This window comes from Barbatula barbatula (assembly GCF_947034865.1).
Source record: "Barbatula barbatula genome assembly, chromosome: 25".
Classification (NCBI taxonomy): Eukaryota; Metazoa; Chordata; class Actinopteri; order Cypriniformes; family Nemacheilidae; genus Barbatula; species Barbatula barbatula.
In genome coordinates this window covers 15,864,753-15,884,018 of record NC_136788.1, presented here as the reverse complement: position 1 = coordinate 15,884,018, position 19,266 = coordinate 15,864,753, and the positions used below count along the sequence as shown (strand labels likewise).

Below are 19,266 nucleotides of genomic sequence, written 5' to 3'. Positions count from 1 at the left end.
ATTAGTAATGAAACATAAGGATAGATAAGAGAAAATCTTTAGTGTTTAAAATCCATTTATTTGCTTTGAGTGTATGGACATCTCTATTGATGCATATGCAACATATATGACATTATGGTATATACACTTTGCTACAGTAGGAAATAAGAACTATAGTGCTGTAATAATGAAATGCCAGTCCGAATATTATAAGAAACAGCATAACTAAACCGCTTTACTTTATTTTACATAGAGTATGCTATCAGCCAACTCATTCAAGGGGTTAATAATAACATTATTGTAAATAATTTAGCTCATACAGACCAAAACAAACTGAAGTACTTTTATTGATTTTAGATCAGTGTTTATAATACGTTATTTTACTGGTAATATGTGAGTTTATATTGTGTTCATGTTTACAAGTACATGTGGAGCAGTAGTTGCTGCATTGAAACAGATGCCAAATGAACAACAGATCCGAGACAATCCCATAATAGCAAGCACAGGTGTAGAAGTGTAGACGTGAAGGTTTGTGTATTTCTATGTGCACTACAGTCCCTCTGTACCATAAACTCTAATGCACTTAACACAATATTGCAGTCCGTGGATATTTTCAGAGACGCTGCTAAGACCTAAAAAATGTAATCGAACGCCGGACGAAACACGCAGGGATGTTTCATGATCAGGCCCAGATCTAGAGAAAGAACAGACAAAAATAATACAAGTAAGCAATATTGTCAAACATGTCAACATGAACAATAGTTCACTACCCTACGTTCATATCCAAGTTAAAATGGACACTTTGGCAAATAAAAAATATAGTTGATGACACCAGTCATTTTACTGGAGTGGTTCTTCTATGTTACCCGTAACGTGTGATCCCAGGATCCTGAGCAGAACGCGGTTCCATCTGGAGAGACACGGAGCGTGCTGACCCGGTTCTCGTGTCCAAACAAGATGGAGACGCGTGTTCCCTTTAAAACGTCCCACACGTTGATGGTGTAGTCATTGTATCCACCAAACAACAGTCTCCCTACAGTGCATACAAAACAATCACCATAAAATCATCGTAATATTATATATCCTAATATAACAAACTCCTTAAAAGAATTAAATCTTGTTCACGTTGTTAAAACAATAGTTCCCCCGAAAATGGCCCCTATTGACTTGACCAAATTCATTTTAATTCCTACTATGTAAAGTCAATGGGAACCTTTTTATTCTATGCGCTGTATAATGCATATTTGAAGTATGCAAATGAACGATTCACAGTATAGATATTTTTGCTAAAAATAATCGATGTTAAAAATGCATTGCATTGTGGGATACAGGATTCCACAGCATTATACTCTTTCGACATTGATTCAACCTATAGAAACAATTTGCATACCGCTGAGGGAGAAGTCCACACTAGAAGCTCCAAATATGATGCTCTCTTTGGAATAAATGGCCACCTCCCTGTCCGCTCTCAGGTCATACAAGCGACACTGTTATCACAAAAATATAGGAAAAACATTTACAGAATTGTTTTTTGTTTTGGATCCAAAAAAAGAAAAACAAAAGAGCCTCACAGTAGCATCATCTGAGCTCGAAGCGAAAGCGTCTCCGCTTGGATAGTACCTGCAGCAAAAATCAACTTAGTTCACTTACAGTAAATGCTGCTTACAGTACGGCCGACATTTACTGTAAATACTCTCAGCTATTAATATTTATCAGCGGCTTAAAAGCAAAAAGACAAATCAAATGACACACAATAGCAAAAATGGTCCTGTACTTACCGTACGCTGTTGATGTCTGATTCATGGGTCTCAAAAGACTGGACACACTGTCCCGTACGCATGTCCCACACGCACGCCTTCTTGTCACAGCCCTTAGAAAGACGGGAGAATAAAAACAGGTCACTGCACAGGCATGCTAACAAGCGCCATTGTGTAAATGTGTCTGTGTGTGAAATGCTGCATGCGGGGGATTGTGGGAACAGAAATGTTCCCAATGGAACAAAAGATGAAACCCCCTGGAGGGTAAAGCCACAAAATGAAAACTGTTCGACGAGATATTTAGTAATAAATCAAATCTGTCTGCGTTCTCACCCCCGACACAAACGTGTGTCCGGTCTCAGAGGGGGCGAGGTCCAGACACAGCACATCAGCCGCGTGTCCATGAAAGCTCTGGAGCATCTGACCGCTTTCAACATCCCACAGCGCACATGTGCCATCGCCACTAGAGGTCAGAATCTATAACAGACGTCAGCCATCAACACAGCTCGACGAAGCAACGATGCAAGATGCATTACTCTGGTTTCTAGGTCGACATCTTTTTTGTGGTGGGCCGTACCTGCATATCTGAGTTAGTGAAACAGCACGCAGACAGATAGTTGGTGTGCATGGCCACTGATTTCTTCTTGGCCGCTAGATTCTCGTTCTTATCGAGGGACAGGGGGTACACGGAGCACTTGTTGTCCAAACCGCTGAGAAATACAAGAGATCAATGAAAATAAAACAAAGTGGCAAACCGCAATAACAGTGTGAAATGATGGGGTACCAACATCTTATAAACACTGTGGTGCTCTTAGGAATAAGAAGAAAGGAGACGAAGGGCCGAGATTCTTACCCGCAAGCCACGGCACAACCAGAGGGGGCGTAAGCACAGGCCATGACCCATGTGCAGGGCATCGTCACTGCATGTTCCTGTAAACGCATTTTAATAAAGCCAGTGAGCATACAGCTGTGGAATATTTCAGCAAAAAGACAACGCTTGTAACAGATCAAAAGCTTTGCAGAGGGTTTTGTATGCGAAGACGCCTTAAAGATACAGACATGATCTTTCATTCTTTTATTTACCTTATTAGTCGTAAATGCATCCCATACGATCACCTTTCCGTCCTAAAATACAGAAGCAAAATATTAAAATGGTCAACAAAACAACTGGTTTACATCTAAAATCATCAATGCCTATGTGACTGATCACCAAACATGTTAAATGATTTGTTCACAAATCTGGCATCATTACTTTATATGGATGCTTTCAGAAGATGACTGATTTATATAGTGTAGTGTAAATACAGACTGACCTGAGATGAGCTGACGATTCTCCTCTTGTCTTTACACCAGTCCATACACAGCACTTTATTCCCGTGGCCTTTCAGGGTTCGTCTGGTCTTCATGACAAACTGACCCAAAGCATCCACCTTTTCCGACACCTGATGAACTGTTTGAGGAAAGCCAAAATGATCAAGTGGTTTTGTATGAATGTATATATATCATATATATAGAACTGTGGACGAACGTGATGGAAAATGTATGTTTTTGCTTTTATACATTTCTTGTTGTTGTATTAATGCATAGTTGCACTTGGAAGCTCAGCTTTGAGAAGATTTTTACTGCACGTAGACCTGTACGAAGATTAAAGGGATAGTTCACCCAAAAAAATAAAAATAATTCTGTCATCATTTACGCACCCTCGGGTTGTTTCACACCTATATAAATGTTAAATATGTTAAACACAAGGAAATATATTTGTAAGAATGTTGGCAATTTTCCGTTCTGTGACATCATCCACTACCATAGTAGGAATACAATATTGTATATTGTGTTGAACACAATGTGAGATGTTTTGAAGAATTTAGGAACGCAAACAGTTCTTGATTGAAATTGAAAATTGTATAATTTATACAGGTATGAAATGACATGAGGGTGAGCAAATGATGACCGAAATTTCATTTTTGGGTGAACTATCACTATTTAAGACTTTAAGATGTTCCCTGTTATGCTGTAGTTTGCATTTCGTCAAAAGAAACTGTGCAAATACCTAACGTCAAAATAATTGAAAAAAATCATTTCGTTGCACTGTACTTGTATGTGTGTAATGACAATAAATTGAATCAAATCAAATAAAAAAAAATGAAGTGCTCCTTTTTGTACCACGCATTTCGTATTTTAATTTCTTGCCAAAGCAATCTATAAAACAATATTGTTTACCATAGTGTTGTAAACAAACATTAAAAGAAGAAAACTATTAAAAGTAAACAATAAAGACAAAATAAAGATTAAGAAACACAAAAACGTTTTTTGAAGGATTAATATTTGATGCAAATATTCCATAAATATCTCACTATTGTAGCCTACATATAATAAGATGTAAATATAAATGATATACAGTCTATAAAGAATGTTATACGCAAATAAATACACGATAAAACGTATTTGTTAAAAGCTGATGATCAAATGTGGATTGCACAAGCTATCATAAAGTAATGGAGTCACTGCTCAAATATGATATCGTGATGCAGAACGGAAAAAGAAACGCTCCCTGTGCTCCAGCATCACTGAACCCGGATAAATCCACGCAACCGACCGATCCCGATTTATGTTAAACGCCAGCCAAAGCGAACCATCCTGACATATGCCGACACACACACGGTACGGTACACGAAATCACATTTGCCGTCTTACGCTCGACGTCGTGCAGTTTGGCTCGTTCCTCCTCCAGTTTTGTCTTCAGCGACTCGGATTCGGTCTTCAGCGTCGCAAGAGCGTCGCCGGGCTGCGCGGTCACCTCCTGCGCGGCCATCTTCACGGGAAAACGCAGGATCCGAGGAGGCGAGGAGTGTTTTGACGGATGGAGGCGAGCGGAGAGACGGACGCGAGCCTGGAGACTGAGCGCACGGATGATGCGGCGGCCGTGACGTCACGGAGGATGCTCCATCTCTCCCGCATCCGTCTGAAAGCCCCAGAGACATGCCAGAAAAGCGTTATATCCTCCTGATGATCAATATTTATACGTCCACGTGGGTTTATGAAATCCCTGGCTGGAAAACAAGACGATCTATAAATACTGATAGGTTTCCGTGGACTTCTTGTCGACGATATGACCTGTCACTTACGTATATATATAGGCCTAATGTAAATATGAATAATACAATTAAAATAATGAAGATTACAAAGATTAAATATAAAGTTGAGGGCTATTTAGGACAGTTATGTTTTTGGTTTCAAGATGATAAAGCAATTTTACAAGGCAGATTTTCTTTACTTTCGTTCTTTTATGCAATATTTAATTTTAGTTATGACCTAGACACGTTTCTGTGAGATTCATCCTTTATGGTTTACTAAAGCTAATGTTTCAGGCATTCTGATCTCTAGTCCTTAGAGGATTAACCATCATAAATATTGCATTTGAAAGCCAGATTGTGAGCGATGATGATGCGCTAAAAGCAAAGAGATTGAAGGACTCAGCCGGCAGTTGTGTTCATTGATTTATTTCTGATTTATAAAAAATGCAGGAGGAGACCTTGTGAAAACACTTATGTGGAAATGAAAAAAACCTGAAAACTGTATGAGGTTAATTTGGGTCATTGAAATGTGTTACAGAATGTTAAATAGCTTCTGTTTATGTTAAATCTTGTCCGAAAACGCATGATACAAAATGAGGAAAATCTAATTTGATTAGTTCTTAAAATATAAAATAGGGTACATCTGATTTACTTTTTATAAATAAATCTTTAAAACGATCTAAAAATATACAAATAGTCTAGAATTATCATGATGAAGCAAATGTTAATATTAACAAATCAACAACATCGCAGAATTTACTAAATACATTTATGTCATTACACAAATCCTGATCTAAATTTTGATCCTGAGTGCAGATACCACAAAATAAGCAAAGATCAGAGATTAGGGGTCAAATGCGAGTGACAAAATCCAAATGGAGGGCGGTGGGAACCTGTAGAAGTTCCATGGCTTGCGGGGAGGAGCAGAAGGGAAACGTGACCTGGAAACGGTACTGTGCATCCATCATCAGCTGAGACGACCCTTCACGCTCCTGCAGCAATGCCTGTAACCATGGAAACCAATAAACACCAGACATCTAGGGTCCTTCACAATGACAAACTTGGATCTTTTATGATCTCAATATTCCTCGGATATACCGATAAAGGTAGGAACTGATTAAAAGAAAGTTCACCCAAACATAAAGGGGAGTCAATGATGACGAAACTATACGTTTGAGAAAGAGAAAAACCTTACCTGCACCTTGCGGACAAATGACGGAGTTACTCGCTTTTCGAAATCATCAATGGGCGTGTATGAATTCAGGATTTTTACAATCTACAGGAACACAAAACAAGAAGAACTCAATGAAACCCAGATTTTATACATCAGTCTATGGTGCAAAAAAAGGAGACCTTAATCGACAGACAGAAATGAACTATTTTACAATATAAACAAGTAATTGTTCTATATCGCAACATCTTAAAGTCTGCACCTGCACAGATGAAAGCTCAGAGCATCTTTGCTTGATCTCAGCTGCATCTTCATCGGCAGTTTTGTTGACCTGAAGAAGCCAGGCCACCTGAGACAGCGGCCCCAGCGTTTCCATGGCGTTGCTGCCCTGCAGATCTTTCTCTCGCAGCCACTCCTCTAGGTAACTGATGTTACACCTGCGATGTGGTGCGACAAGACACACCCAGCTGTCTTTATTTCTGAGTAGGTTGTGTAATAATGTATCCCATAATGCAATTCACAATGGAGGAAACACTAACCACGATTCATGGCGGGAAACATTATGTATGAGTTTTTTGGACAGGTATGTATGAAAAAGGTGTGATACGAACAAACTTTTTTTAAGTTTTATACTGTTAAAGGGATAATTAAGCAACATTATTGTTGTAATTGTTGTTTAAAACTTCTATGACATATTTTTTTCTAAGATTTCTAATCACATGAGCGCAAATAAATGATGAAAGAATTTCCATTTTTGGGTGAACTCTCCCCTTATATTCCTAAAATTTAAAATAAAGTGAACAAACAATATCCAGCAGAAATTAGTTTATAGCCACCACGTGTTATAAAAAACAAAAGTGCAGGTGGGCACCTGATCTGCATGCCCTTGCGGCAGGAGCACAGGTCTTTCCGGAGCAGGATGCTGTTGACAGATGTAGATCCGATCAGGTAGATGAGCTGTCTGATCACCTGACCCTGTAGCTGCTTCTCCATGCCCTGCTGGTCCATGCAGGTGTGGAAGGCGGACAGCTGTTGCAGGAGGGACGTCACGCTGAAGGGCTGGCCATGGGTGTGGTCTTCCCTGTCTTCAAACATGCTGCTGGATCGCTTGCGGAAGCCTGTGGGCTTCATGCTGGAGATGCCTTGAAGACTCTCGTGCTCCAACATTCCAGGAACTGGAGAAAAAACGAAAGTATAAACGCTTTATTTTAGTTTAATTGCATGAAAGTGTAAGCAAGGCTCTGTAAACTATACCAAACTTAAAGGAACAGTTCACCCAAAAATTATAATTTTTTCCAATTTGGTTGGAGTAAATGATGACAGTGGGTCGTCACTTTTTGAGTGAACTGTCCTTTTAATGAGCTATTATTGAAATCTTATTATTTAAATGTCACATGTATTTTCATACTAATCATGGGATAGAGCGCGTCCTCCATCACGCTGATGAACTGATGGTAAATGTTGATGGCAAGGTCACTGAGAATCTGTCTGTGCTCCGACAGGTCAAAGTTCTTTAGGCAGTTTTTATTCTGACGCGGCGTGTTGTGTTTCATGAACTCCTGTTGACACAAAACGAGAGACAATTTTGAAGGATACAGTATGTACGGTCTGCAAACACACAGATAACTTAATTTCACATAATGGTGTAAAGGCAAAAAGCGCCAAAAAGAGAAAGATCTAATCACCTCTTCTCCGCTGTACTGTTTGAAGCAGTTGAGAAAGTGGTACGTGTTTGATAGCCAGAAGGACAGAATTTGAAAATTCTCCTGATGCTTCTAAAATAATTTAGAATCATAATTAAATATACATTATGTGCAATAAGAGTTACTCACGCCTATGTGGCATACATATGAATAAACACATCAGAGTCTTACCGACACCGTCTCTTTGACAGCGGTGATGATGGCATGCATGAGGGACTTGAGTTTATTTCCATCGTTCAGATAGTCCGCGTGTCTCACACACATGAAGAGAAGATGAGCGGCCAGACCGGGGATTATATGTACACCCACACCACGAGGTCTCAGATCTGGAGATGACACAGCATTGAATGTCAGTGTGCGTGTGTTTTTTATTGAAAAAAAAAGAGTTAAGCCAACAATGTAAAGTAAAAGTTACCCAATATGAGTGTCCGTACGAGCCTGCCTTCATCCTCTTTCTTATACTCCAACATTCCCAGGTAATCTTTGGGCACTGTGGGAGCTTCTTTATGATTGGCTGTTTAAAGAGACGAAACACGGAGGATGAGATCCGATTGGTTAACCTGAAGTAAGGTGACGGGATGTAGTGTTACCTGTCTGAGTTGTGTGAAGAGCTTTGATTTGGTCTTGGAGTCTCTTTATCAGTCTGTCCTTCATGTCCAGCTGCTCCTCAAAGTCCTAAGACACAAGACAATAAGATCAAGATCAACACATTTTGTTATATAAATATGCATATATACAGAGTCAAACACACACCATGTTCTCAGCTGTGAGGTGTGACGTCTCCTCTCTCAGTTTGCTCTTGGCTTCACTTTCTGATTGGTGAGATTTCTCTAGCTGCTGATTCTCTTCCTGAAGATCAACGATCTGCCTTTCCATCTCATCTTTACCTCTCTCCATCTCTAGAATCCTCTCCTCCAGATGCCTGTGAAGAGATGTGCCCGCCGCATCTTTAAGACTTCCTCTTTTGTCACAGGAAATGTATTGCTAATGTAGAATTAAATAAACATCTCACCTTCTCTGTGATCGCTCTTCTTCAACCGCCAGCTGGAGATCCTTAGACAACTCCTTGATTTTGTCTTACACATGACAATTCAAGTTTAAAATTGCAGAAAAGTTTAAACCTAAAACTGTTATGCTTCATCTCTACACACAATCTGGCAACAAGCCGTCATAACTCAAAAAAGGTCCCATGAGATGTTGCTTAACAATTTATTGTTATCAATTTATTTATTATCATATTATGACTCTTGAAAAAGAAACTGAATTCTCACTTGTCATCTCAGTACTCTGATCCTGCAGCTGCGTCTCCAGCTCGTGTTTGTTACGGGTTAGTTCTGACACCTGCTGCTTTAGTTCTGGAATCATCTGTGGACACAAAGCAACACATCCGCTGACCTTCTCCGAACGACAGTGAGGATTGCAAAAGCAGGTGGACTCATAAACAGATGGTTTTTCGCACCATATTTTCGGCAGTGAGACGGGCCACTTCATGTGCGATGCTGTGGTTGACGTCACTCTTCTCCTGAAAGAGAGCTTGAAGCTGCCCGTTCTCTTTGTTTAAATGCTCGTTCTTAAACTCCAGTGTTTCCACACGGCTCTCATAAACTTCCTTCTGTTCACGGAACTGGTTCTCCATCACTCTGAAAGAGAAACATACAAATCCCACAATCCCACTTACAAAACACACAGGCAAACAAAAGTCTTCATACTTAGTTCATACTTAGCAGCCTTCTCCATTCCATCAAAGGCAGCCAGAAGATCAACTTCACCATTATCATCCACGACTTCTTCATGCAACCTGGAGTTAAAGAGACTATTAGTCTGAATTAAGCAGACGTAAATCAATCAACAAATCACAGTGAAGTAAAAGCACCTCCGTATTAACTCCTCCTCTGTAGCCTCTCCCAGCAGCTGCCTCGTAATCACACTTATCTTAGCTGAGAACAGAAAATCGGATGAAACTTAATAAAACATAACCTGACACAAAATAACTTGCAACACAACAACATGCCACCACATAAAACTTAAAATACAGGAGAAACATATATGATATAGCGCAACACATAACCAAACGTAACATAGCGTAGCGCACGCAATACATAACATAACGCAATACGTCACGTAACACATACCGCAACATAGCGCAACACATAATATAACATAGGGCAACACATACCAGAACATAGCGCAACACATACCGGAACGTAGCGCAATACATACCGGAACGTAGCGCAACACATAATATAACATAGGGCAACACATACCGCAACGTAGCGCAACACATACCGCAACGTAGTGCAACACATACCGCAACGTAGTGCAACACATACCGTAACGTAGCGCAACACATACCGCAACGTAGCGCAACACATACCGTAATGTAGCGCAACACATACCGTAACGTAGCGCAACACATACCGTAACGTAGCGCAACACATACCGCAACGTAGTGCAACACATACCGCAACGTAGTGCAACACATACCGTAATGTAGCGCAACACATACCGTAACGTAGCGCAACACATACCGGAACGTAGCGCAACACATACCGGAACGTAGCGCAACACATACCGGAACGTAGCGCAACACATACCGGAACGTAGCGCAACACATACCGGAACGTAGCGCAACACATACCGGAACGTAGCGCAACACATAATATAACATAGGGCAACACATAACGTAACATAGGGAAACACAAAATGTAACAAAGCGCAACACATAGTGTAGTGCAAAACATAACATAGCGCAACATGTAACATAATGCAACACATAACCTTCCGCAACACTTAACGAAGCACAACACATAACGTAACATAACACAACACATAACGTAGCAACACGTAACATAACATATCGCAACACATAACAAAACACATAACGTAGCATAACGCAACATATAACACAATGTGTAATGTAACATAACATTTGAATGCAACAATGTAGATAAGAATGGATTTGCATTGTGCAAACTGTGCTTTTCAAAAAACAAACATATAACACAGCATAGAATCAGATAAAATGTATTGTAATGCATACGATGATAGCTCTGTGTCTGTAAAACTGTACCTCGGGCTTGTTGACTTTGAGCTTTGATGGTTTTGTCAACTACATCTTTCTGCATCTGCAGGCTGTTAATTTCTTTCCGTAAATCTGGTATGACCTGCAAACATCACAAATACAGAAGAAATAAAAAAATTCTGTCTGAGTGACCTAAAGAGACACACAAAAAACATCTGAAAAATGTGAGCGTCAACAAGTGTTTCGGTAAGATTGACCTTGACGTGTTTGGTGAGCTGCTGTAGTTGTTCCTGCATTTCTGCATTGACGTGTTGATCTTCCTGCAGCTGCGCCTGCAGTCGGACTCTCTCCTCTCTCAGTCTGCAGTTCTCCTCTTTAAGAGTCTCAATCTCTTTCTCTGTATCTTCTTTCTGGAGTTCACTGCTGTGCTCCGCCACTCTGACACAACAGATACGGTCAAACAAATAGCATTCAAATCAAAAAAAGAGTTTGCTTATCTTATACAATATGAGGCATCAAGGGGGCTACCACAAATTTACATCAAAACCGCTTAAATATATAAGACCAGTTAGAAAGGAAGTCGTACAAAAAAGCCACTTCTCTTACTTTCTAAGTCTTTCTTCTCTTTCAAAATTTTCTATCAGTTTTGTCTTCATAACCTCAAAGTTATCTGAAAAACAGAAACACATCACAATGAGTTCCAGTCTTTATTATCAGTGTTTAAAACCACTTGAGTCTGACTTCACCTCTCATCTGCTGCGTCGTGTCCTTCAGTCTCTGCTCCAAAGATTTATTCACCTGGGTAAGTTTCTCTTTTTCATTCTGAAGCACAGCAATTGCCTAAGAGAAGAAAAAAGCACCATCATTCAATACTGTACTCAACATTTCATCAGTATAATCAAAAAATCTGAATGTCTGGATCTTTATAGAATTTGAATATAGATTCTTATGGAACGTGAATCAGACCTGATTGGCCTTTTCTGTGGTTTTTCTTTTGTTCTCTTCTAAAGCCGCCCTCTCCTTGGTTACTTTGCTTCGCTCCGCCTCCAACGCCTGAATCTTTTCCATTCCTTGTGCACGTGCGTTAGACAAACTTGTGACTTTTTCCATGAGGCTCCGATTCTCTTTATTCTAAGAAGAGGAGAGAAAAGTGGTTTTTAAATCATAGTGGAAAATGACAAAAGGAAAGTTGTCATTTGTGTCTATTTAGACATTACATCCAAAGTAATTTACAGATTCATGGTACAATATATGTTCGTACATTTTAAATGATCCTCTAGGTTCATGATTTTGGACTCTACCTGCTCTTCCACTTTTTTGCGAAGCTGCTGGACTCTATACGAGAGCTGAACGTTCAGAACCAGCCTGCGCATGGTCTGAAATCTCCGGCGGACCAGCCAAGCTCGAGCGTACTTCTGCAAAACCAAAGCCTTATGTTCTTCTACCATCTACAACAAGACAGCACACACACAGACTATCACACATCTGCATTGACTCTTTTCAGCATCCTCGATTCACAGCAAGGCATATGACCAAGTCTGAGCTCTTAAATTTGTTTTGCCTTTTTGTAGCACTTGCGGGCCTTCCATCCTCTGGTGAAGGCCTGTATGGTGATAGTAGCGATCCGAACGAGCTGGTAAACCTTCCGTACCAAATACCCGCGACAGTGTCTCTGAATGACCATAGCGGCCCAGCCCTGCTTCAATGCCAACGCTGTCACGGTGTACCTACGTTAAAAAAAACAAGGAACATTTCACAGTTTTTTTTAATCACAAAAATATGTTAACCTGAAGCATGCTGGAAGCACTCACCTGATCTTTCTCTTGCCCCGGATGTACTGCTGGATGGTGACAGCTGCTTCTCTCATGTGCAGGAACCTGCGTCTCTGTCTCCAGCCCCTCACGTGCTTCTGGATGGTCACGCATGCAGCACGAAGATGATCCAAACGCAGCTTCTCCAGGTACGCCACCTGTCCCGCCCGGAAGAAGATCTTGGTCCGACCAAACTTGTACTGGTTGGAGTCCTGCACATGTAGGAGACCAGAAATGAGGTTTTTAGAGCATGACCACAATAACAGGTTCCTCAAAATGGAGGTCGTCCTACAGTAATGAGTCTCTGTAGAACCATCCTGCACGTCTGTCTCTTCTCTCCCGACTTCAGCTCCGACTGACTCATCAAAATACTGTAACGGCTGTAAAACTCAATGTATGTCCACCTGTAAAGAGAGAAAAAAGAGATCATAGTCAATGAGGAACTAGACCCTTATTTCACCAAACACTCCTGTGGAACACAAGCAGATGTAACTTGAGAAATGTCTTTGTGGTTTTGTGTCCATACAATGGAAGGCAATGGGGGCCGATGTTCTTTGGTTTTCAACTCTTAAAAACATCTACTTTTGTGTTTTGCCACACGCTACTCTATGCATGCTTAGCTTTATTAGTTCAAAACAAAAAGCAGAATTGTACGTAAATAGGAGCTCTGTGAATCTGATACGGTCACCTGGATGGGTAACTTTGGGCACTGATGCGGATGGTCTCCAAAACTCCACAGGCCCTCAGCTGCTGTACCACACGCTTCGAATCGTACCTGAGCGAACACATGCGAGGTCACACACACACAGACGTATAAACGTATGTAAATCTATACTGTTTAAGTGTCACCTACTCAAATGGCAGTTTCTCTTCATTTGGTTTAATGCAGCGCACATAATGCGGCGTGGTTGCATTTAGTGTCTCCATTAACAGGTACAGAGAACAGCGAAACTAGCACACGGCAAAGAAAGTTGACTATTATTTACTCTGATGAGTAACTTAGATGCCTTAAAATATACTTCATGATTGTGTACCTTGTCTCCTACTGTGGACTTCAGCTGTTTGTTTGAACCTTTGGTTCTGGGTTGCGCAGGTGTCACTTTTATATTTTTGTGAAAAGAATTTGGCTGCTCTTCTTGAAAGAATTCAGCTAAGAGAGCAAACTAACAACACAATTTGAAATCAAACGGTCAAAAGATTTTATGATGGCATTCTGTTTTCAATTACAATAAGACTAAGGCAAGATGAACAGATAAAGTTGTTACCTGACTATTGCGCATGATGTTGACCAACTCTTCATAAAGAGTGTCTCTGTTCTTTTCCAAAAAACCTTTACACCGGTATTCCACCTTAAAAAGACAAAAAAGATCATCATATTTGAACTAGAGGATGCAGATGATACAGATAATCGTATCTCACCTTGTCTGCAAAATGCTGAATCACAAAAGAGTCGTTCGACAGCCGTGGTTTCTCAAACATCGCTTTTGAGCTTAGAAAATTGTACAGTTTTTGCAGCCAATTCTTATCGGTTCCTTGAGGGAACTGTTGGAAAATCAACACACAAAAGCAGCTATATTATAACTATATATTATATAACCAACTCCATATGAAAAAAAAGGGAGAAAGGGGCTTTGGACTCAATGATGTTCTCACCAAACACTCCTCATCCAGCAGGTCCAAAATTCCCATCTTTGCCTCGATAAGATCAATGACTGGCTGGTTGTCGTAGAAATCGATGAGCGTCCAGGGAATGTCCTCTTTCATGTACTCTTCTTGCTCCAGTTTAAACACATGCTAACAAGAGGATAATGCTTTTCTGTGATAACATTCCCTTCAATCTTCCAAAAATACTGTACATAAAAAAAGGAAATGCTAAAGAGGGTGAAAATAAACCTACCAGGTTAAACTGTTGTTGTAGTTTCTCATTGGCGTAGTTAATGCAGAACTGCTCGAAACTGTTCACATCAAACGTCTCAAATCTAGATAAAGCAGATGTTACATTAGTTGATATTTATTAGTGTATGCTGTTAAAGTAAATTTGAAGGTAAGAAAGAATTGGACATGTAGCTAACATACCCATAAATATCCAACACCCCAATAAATGAATGTTGTTTCCCAGGGACCTTTAGTGCCTTGTTGATTTTGTGGATGACGCAGTCGAAAAGATGGGCGTAGATGTGTTTCGCCAGGGCGTCACGAGCATTGATGGCCCGCTCCCGGGGCTGAGGTTTCACCACGGTTTCCGCTGATAGCACTAACCGCCGATTACATAACCAGCGACACATGTTTTCCAGGTTGACCCCCATTAGGTCACAGAATACAGACAGGTGAGGGTCACTGGACTGGAGAGAAAAGATGAAGAATTCAAAAACTTTTAAAGAAACATCCAGGCACAAAGACCTAGAAGATTATTTATCATATAACGAAACACATCTCTCACATTGACGGAGGATTTTTCTGAGTTTTGAGCCTTGATGACTGTGTTTCCTAAATGCAGAATTCCAGCAAGAACATTAAAGACGTCCATCTGAAAACTTTCCTTAAGACCTGGACAAAAACAGTTTAACACAACATAGTGAGCAATATTATTGATGGGTCTTCATGAGGACTGATGTTTATTAGATATAATAACTCATTTTTATTAGAAGATGACGAATTAGATTTCCGATGTACAGGTTATGTGTAAATCTGTTTTTAATACCCAGCAAATTGAAGGTTCTGCGTGTTTCTGTCATATCAGCTCGGTCGTCCACACCCTCAATCTCTACCTCACCACCCATACAAGTGTAGTTGAACTCTTCTGCACTCACTAATGGACAGAAAATTAATGTACTTAGTTATTAAAAACTGAAAAAATGTGATGCTTGAAATAAATGGAAAGAAAACGTTGCGTAAGTGAGACAATTGATCATGTTAATAGATTTTTATACACTTTATTCAAACAGGCACAAACATTTTTTCTTTAGTAACATTTTAATCAAATGTCAGAATTAACACTTACACAGTTTCAGGCTTTTGAACTCTGGTTGATCTGCACAGGCGCATATTTGATAAAAGATGTGATAATTCCTCTCATTCTCTGACTGCACGGACAAAAAGGAACCTTCAGTAAGTGCTTTCCTTTTGGTGTTGCATACAAAGACAATCATACAGGTTAAATCACAGAATTATAATTCTTGTCACCTGAAACACGACTCTTGACTTTTCCAGCAGGTATGTCCTCATGTTGGCACCAATGATTTGGTATCTTTTGTCGAAGCTTATCTCCGTGTACTTCCCAAAGCGACTGCTGTTATCATTTCTGGTTGTTTTCGCATTGCCAATAGCCTGTGAACGAAAAAAGGGATTTGTGCAAAGCAAACATATGATGCGTATCAAGATAAAAAACGTCATCGAAACCGCAAGACTGGCTTTACCTCAGTGATCGGGTTGGACGCCAACACTTTGTCCTCCACTCGAGTGTTGCCGCTTGATTTGCTCACCGTAGCAAAATACCTCATTGCATATCGAGCCGATACGGTCTTTCCAGCTCCCGACTCGCCGCTTACAATGATGGACTGATTCTTGTTATTCCTATAGCAGAAACAACAACCGTGTATCATTTATATACGCACCACATGCAGTATGTTGGATTTGTTGGTACTCTACCTGGCCATTTGTTTGTAAGCCTCCTCAGCCACTGCAAATATGTGAGGGTCCAAGTCACCCATGTTTTGGCCGGAGTACGCATGGATGACCGCGTCTCCGTAGATGGGAAGCTGTTTGTACGGATTGATCCCCACCAGGATAATACCTGAGATGTTTAAGCAAAGCATGAACGCACGGCAAAGAAATCATATTCTGAAAGGGACACCACACAATACTTACCACAATACGTGTAGATTATTTTGGACTCGACAAATCGGATTTTGAGGTTGTGCAGGACGGCCGGTTCGTGGAGGTAGCTGAGAGCCGTCAAGTCGTTCTCCCCGACCAAGATGTCAGGGTTGCGGAGAGGAGGCAACTTCTCACCCCCTTCCAGAGGATACTGCAACTCCTGCGAGACATCACATGTGATGTCATCATGATGTCATATGTATACATGTACGTGTGTGCCATATTGATCTATTTATGTAACATGATTAAGTGTTTACGGCAAGAAACTTGATTTGTATATTGTTCCAAACATGCATATATATCCAATGTGATATAACTGTGGATCTGTTCATTTCTATACCATGTAAATGCATTTAATTATGTATATGATGTATGCCGTCTCACCGTCCCATCCTCCAGCTGTAACTCCAGCTCTCTGTCTCCTGGCTGGAAGTCTTTGAGAATCTCCGCAGATTTCCACACATGTTCAGTGTCAGGGATCCAAACCCTGTTATACTAAAGTATACAACTTACATTAACACCGTGCACTGAGATAAGACTTCGTACATTATGTTTATATCACCAATTCTACCAAGAGCCATATGTCACGCGCTACGAAGTTTCACCCAGCCATATAGTCTTTGACAACATTGTATTTCTCTCAAATGTATACACGTTAACTACCAACAATGTCATGTTAATAAAACAAAGTTATAAAGCACTTTCTTTCCTCTTCGCGCATACCTTCGTGTACAACTCCGACAAAGCCATGGCAACAGTTCCGTCACGTCACACAAACTTCCTTCATGTTTTGAAGATTTCGCAAACAAAAATAATATTCATGTTCTCAACTTTAAGACACCTGTTACATGTCGGGGATCCCTGAGGGCACTACTGAGGGAAGTTCCTCGCGCACCTGTGACCGCTTGAGACACTATGAATCCTACTATGGCAAACGCCTGCGTGGTAATATGCATGAACCGAAACCACGTCATCAATATACGCAACATAAATATCGCATTACTTTTCAAAAAAGCGATGACGATAAAGCGCTTATTTTATAATGTTAAATATTACAAATGAAACAAAACCGCTGTTTCCACGAGCTCTTTAATATGCACGAGACACGCCTTCGCTATACTGGGATTCGTAACGTTTCCACGGCGCGCGAGCGAGTCTCGTGACATGTTGCTTATCATGGAGGTGTGTTCATTTGAACAAGGATTTGACAGACAAAGGGAACAGGATCCTGCTGCTTACTCATACAAGAGAACGATCATGAGAGGACGACACGTTTTCTTTTGATTTGCTGCTGATATTATTAATGACATATATATGAAACCGTGTGCGGCAAGGAACTTTTTTTATTAACACAACATATGTACATTCTGAAGAACGCCTATAATAATATTTATTCATATTATAGTGTACGAAAAGCGAGAGATCAATGTCCATTATTCCATATATACACTCACCTAAAGGATTATTAGGAACACCAATTTCTCATTAATGCAATTATCTAATCAACCAATCACATGGCAGTTGCTTCGATGCATTTAGGGGTGTGGTCCTGGTCAAGACAATCTCCTGAACTCCAAACTGAATGTCAGAATGGGAAAGAAAGGTTATTTAAGCAATTTCGAGCGTGGCATGGTTGTTGGTGCCAGACGGGCCGGTCTGAGTATTTCACAATCTGCTCGGTTACTGGGATTTTCGCGCACAACCATTTCTAGGGTTTACAAGGAATGGTGTGAAAAGGGAAAAACAACCGGTATGAGGCAGTCCTGGGGGCGAAAATGCCTTGTTGATGCTAGAGGTCAGAGGAGAACGGGCTGACTGATTCAAGCTGATAGAAGAGCAACTTTGACTGTAATATCCACTCGTTACAACCGAGGTATGCAGTATTTGTGAAGCCACAACACGCACAACCTTGAGGCGGATGGGCTACAACAGCAGAAGACCTCACCGGGTACTTCTCATCTCCACTACAAATAGGAAAAGAGGCTACAATTTGCACCAGCTCACCTAAATTGGACAGTTGAAGACTGGAAAAATGTTGCCTGGTCTGATGAGTCTCGATTTCTGTTGAGACATTCAGATGGAGTCAGAATTTAGCTTAAACAGAATGACAACATGGATCCATCATGCCTTGTTACCACTGTGCAGGCTGGTGGTAGTGGTGGTGTAATGGTGTGGGGGATGTTTGCTTGGCACACTTTAGGCCCCTTAGTGCCAATTGGGCATCGTTTAAATGTCATGGCCTACCTGAGCATTGTTTCTGACCATGTCCATGTCCCACAAATCTCCATCAACTTCAAGATGCTATCCTATCAATGTGGGCCAACGTTTTGTAAAGAATGCTTTCAGCACCTTGTTGAATCAATGTCACGTAGAATTAAGGCAGTTCTGAACGCCAAAGGGGGTCAAACACAGTATTAGTATGGCGTTCCTAATAATCCTTTAGGTGAGTGTGTGTGTGTGTGTGTGTTAGATATATATATCCATTTGAAGAGTTTAGTTCCAAAATGAGAGAACTAAAAAAAAATCATGTTTTTTATAAAGTTCTTGTTTTATTTTTTTATTTTGTTTAGTTAGCTATATTTTATGTTATTATGGATTAAATCAAAACAAACCATCTGCAGTTTGATCGATATCAATTTGAATGCACAATAAAAAACATGATTAAAACGGAGTTATCTTATATATATATATATATATATATATATTTATTAAAAATATATTCAAAAAACCTGCTTTAAGTAAAACGTCCTTATTCATTTTAAGCAGGTTTTATGTGTTTTATGTTAGAGCCTATGTTAAGTTGAGTCACCGTGATGCTGTCACTATCTATAAATGAACCATTATGCCCCGACACGAATAAACAAATAAATAGG

General features: G+C 40.3%; 2 protein-coding genes across 2 annotated transcripts; both read right to left on the bottom strand.

The window, feature by feature from the left end:
- Positions 1-40: 40 nt before the first annotated feature.
- Positions 41-4,646, bottom strand: gnb5a (guanine nucleotide binding protein (G protein), beta 5a). Its single transcript, XM_079450770.1, has 11 exons — positions 4,431-4,646; positions 3,050-3,186; positions 2,820-2,861; positions 2,590-2,666; positions 2,314-2,446; positions 2,070-2,213; positions 1,758-1,849; positions 1,551-1,599; positions 1,370-1,466; positions 846-1,012; positions 41-673 (listed from the first exon to the last, which is right to left on the bottom strand). Exons 1-11 carry the CDS (start codon positions 4,546-4,548, stop codon positions 662-664), a joined length of 1,068 nt encoding a protein of 355 aa, XP_079306896.1. The 5' UTR covers positions 4,549-4,646; the 3' UTR covers positions 41-661.
- A 570-nt stretch (positions 4,647-5,216) lies between these two features.
- myo5c (myosin VC) lies at positions 5,217-17,571 on the bottom strand. Its single transcript, XM_079450243.1, has 41 exons — positions 17,117-17,571; positions 16,778-16,888; positions 16,385-16,553; positions 16,166-16,310; positions 15,934-16,090; positions 15,701-15,844; positions 15,519-15,600; positions 15,219-15,326; positions 14,958-15,064; positions 14,594-14,859; positions 14,415-14,496; positions 14,171-14,311; positions 13,937-14,059; positions 13,783-13,866; positions 13,552-13,680; positions 13,371-13,468; positions 13,206-13,292; positions 12,810-12,921; positions 12,518-12,729; positions 12,268-12,433; positions 12,008-12,154; positions 11,673-11,837; positions 11,453-11,546; positions 11,313-11,376; positions 10,964-11,144; positions 10,755-10,848; positions 9,558-9,621; positions 9,405-9,482; positions 9,144-9,324; positions 8,956-9,049; positions 8,697-8,760; positions 8,438-8,606; positions 8,275-8,359; positions 8,100-8,198; positions 7,856-8,010; positions 7,667-7,756; positions 7,390-7,540; positions 6,853-7,156; positions 6,244-6,418; positions 6,006-6,086; positions 5,217-5,814 (listed from the first exon to the last, which is right to left on the bottom strand). The coding sequence occupies exons 1-41, from the start codon at positions 17,141-17,143 to the stop codon at positions 5,662-5,664; spliced, it is 5,238 nt and encodes a 1,745-aa protein (XP_079306369.1). The 5' UTR covers positions 17,144-17,571; the 3' UTR covers positions 5,217-5,661.
- Positions 17,572-19,266: the final 1,695 nt, after the last annotated feature.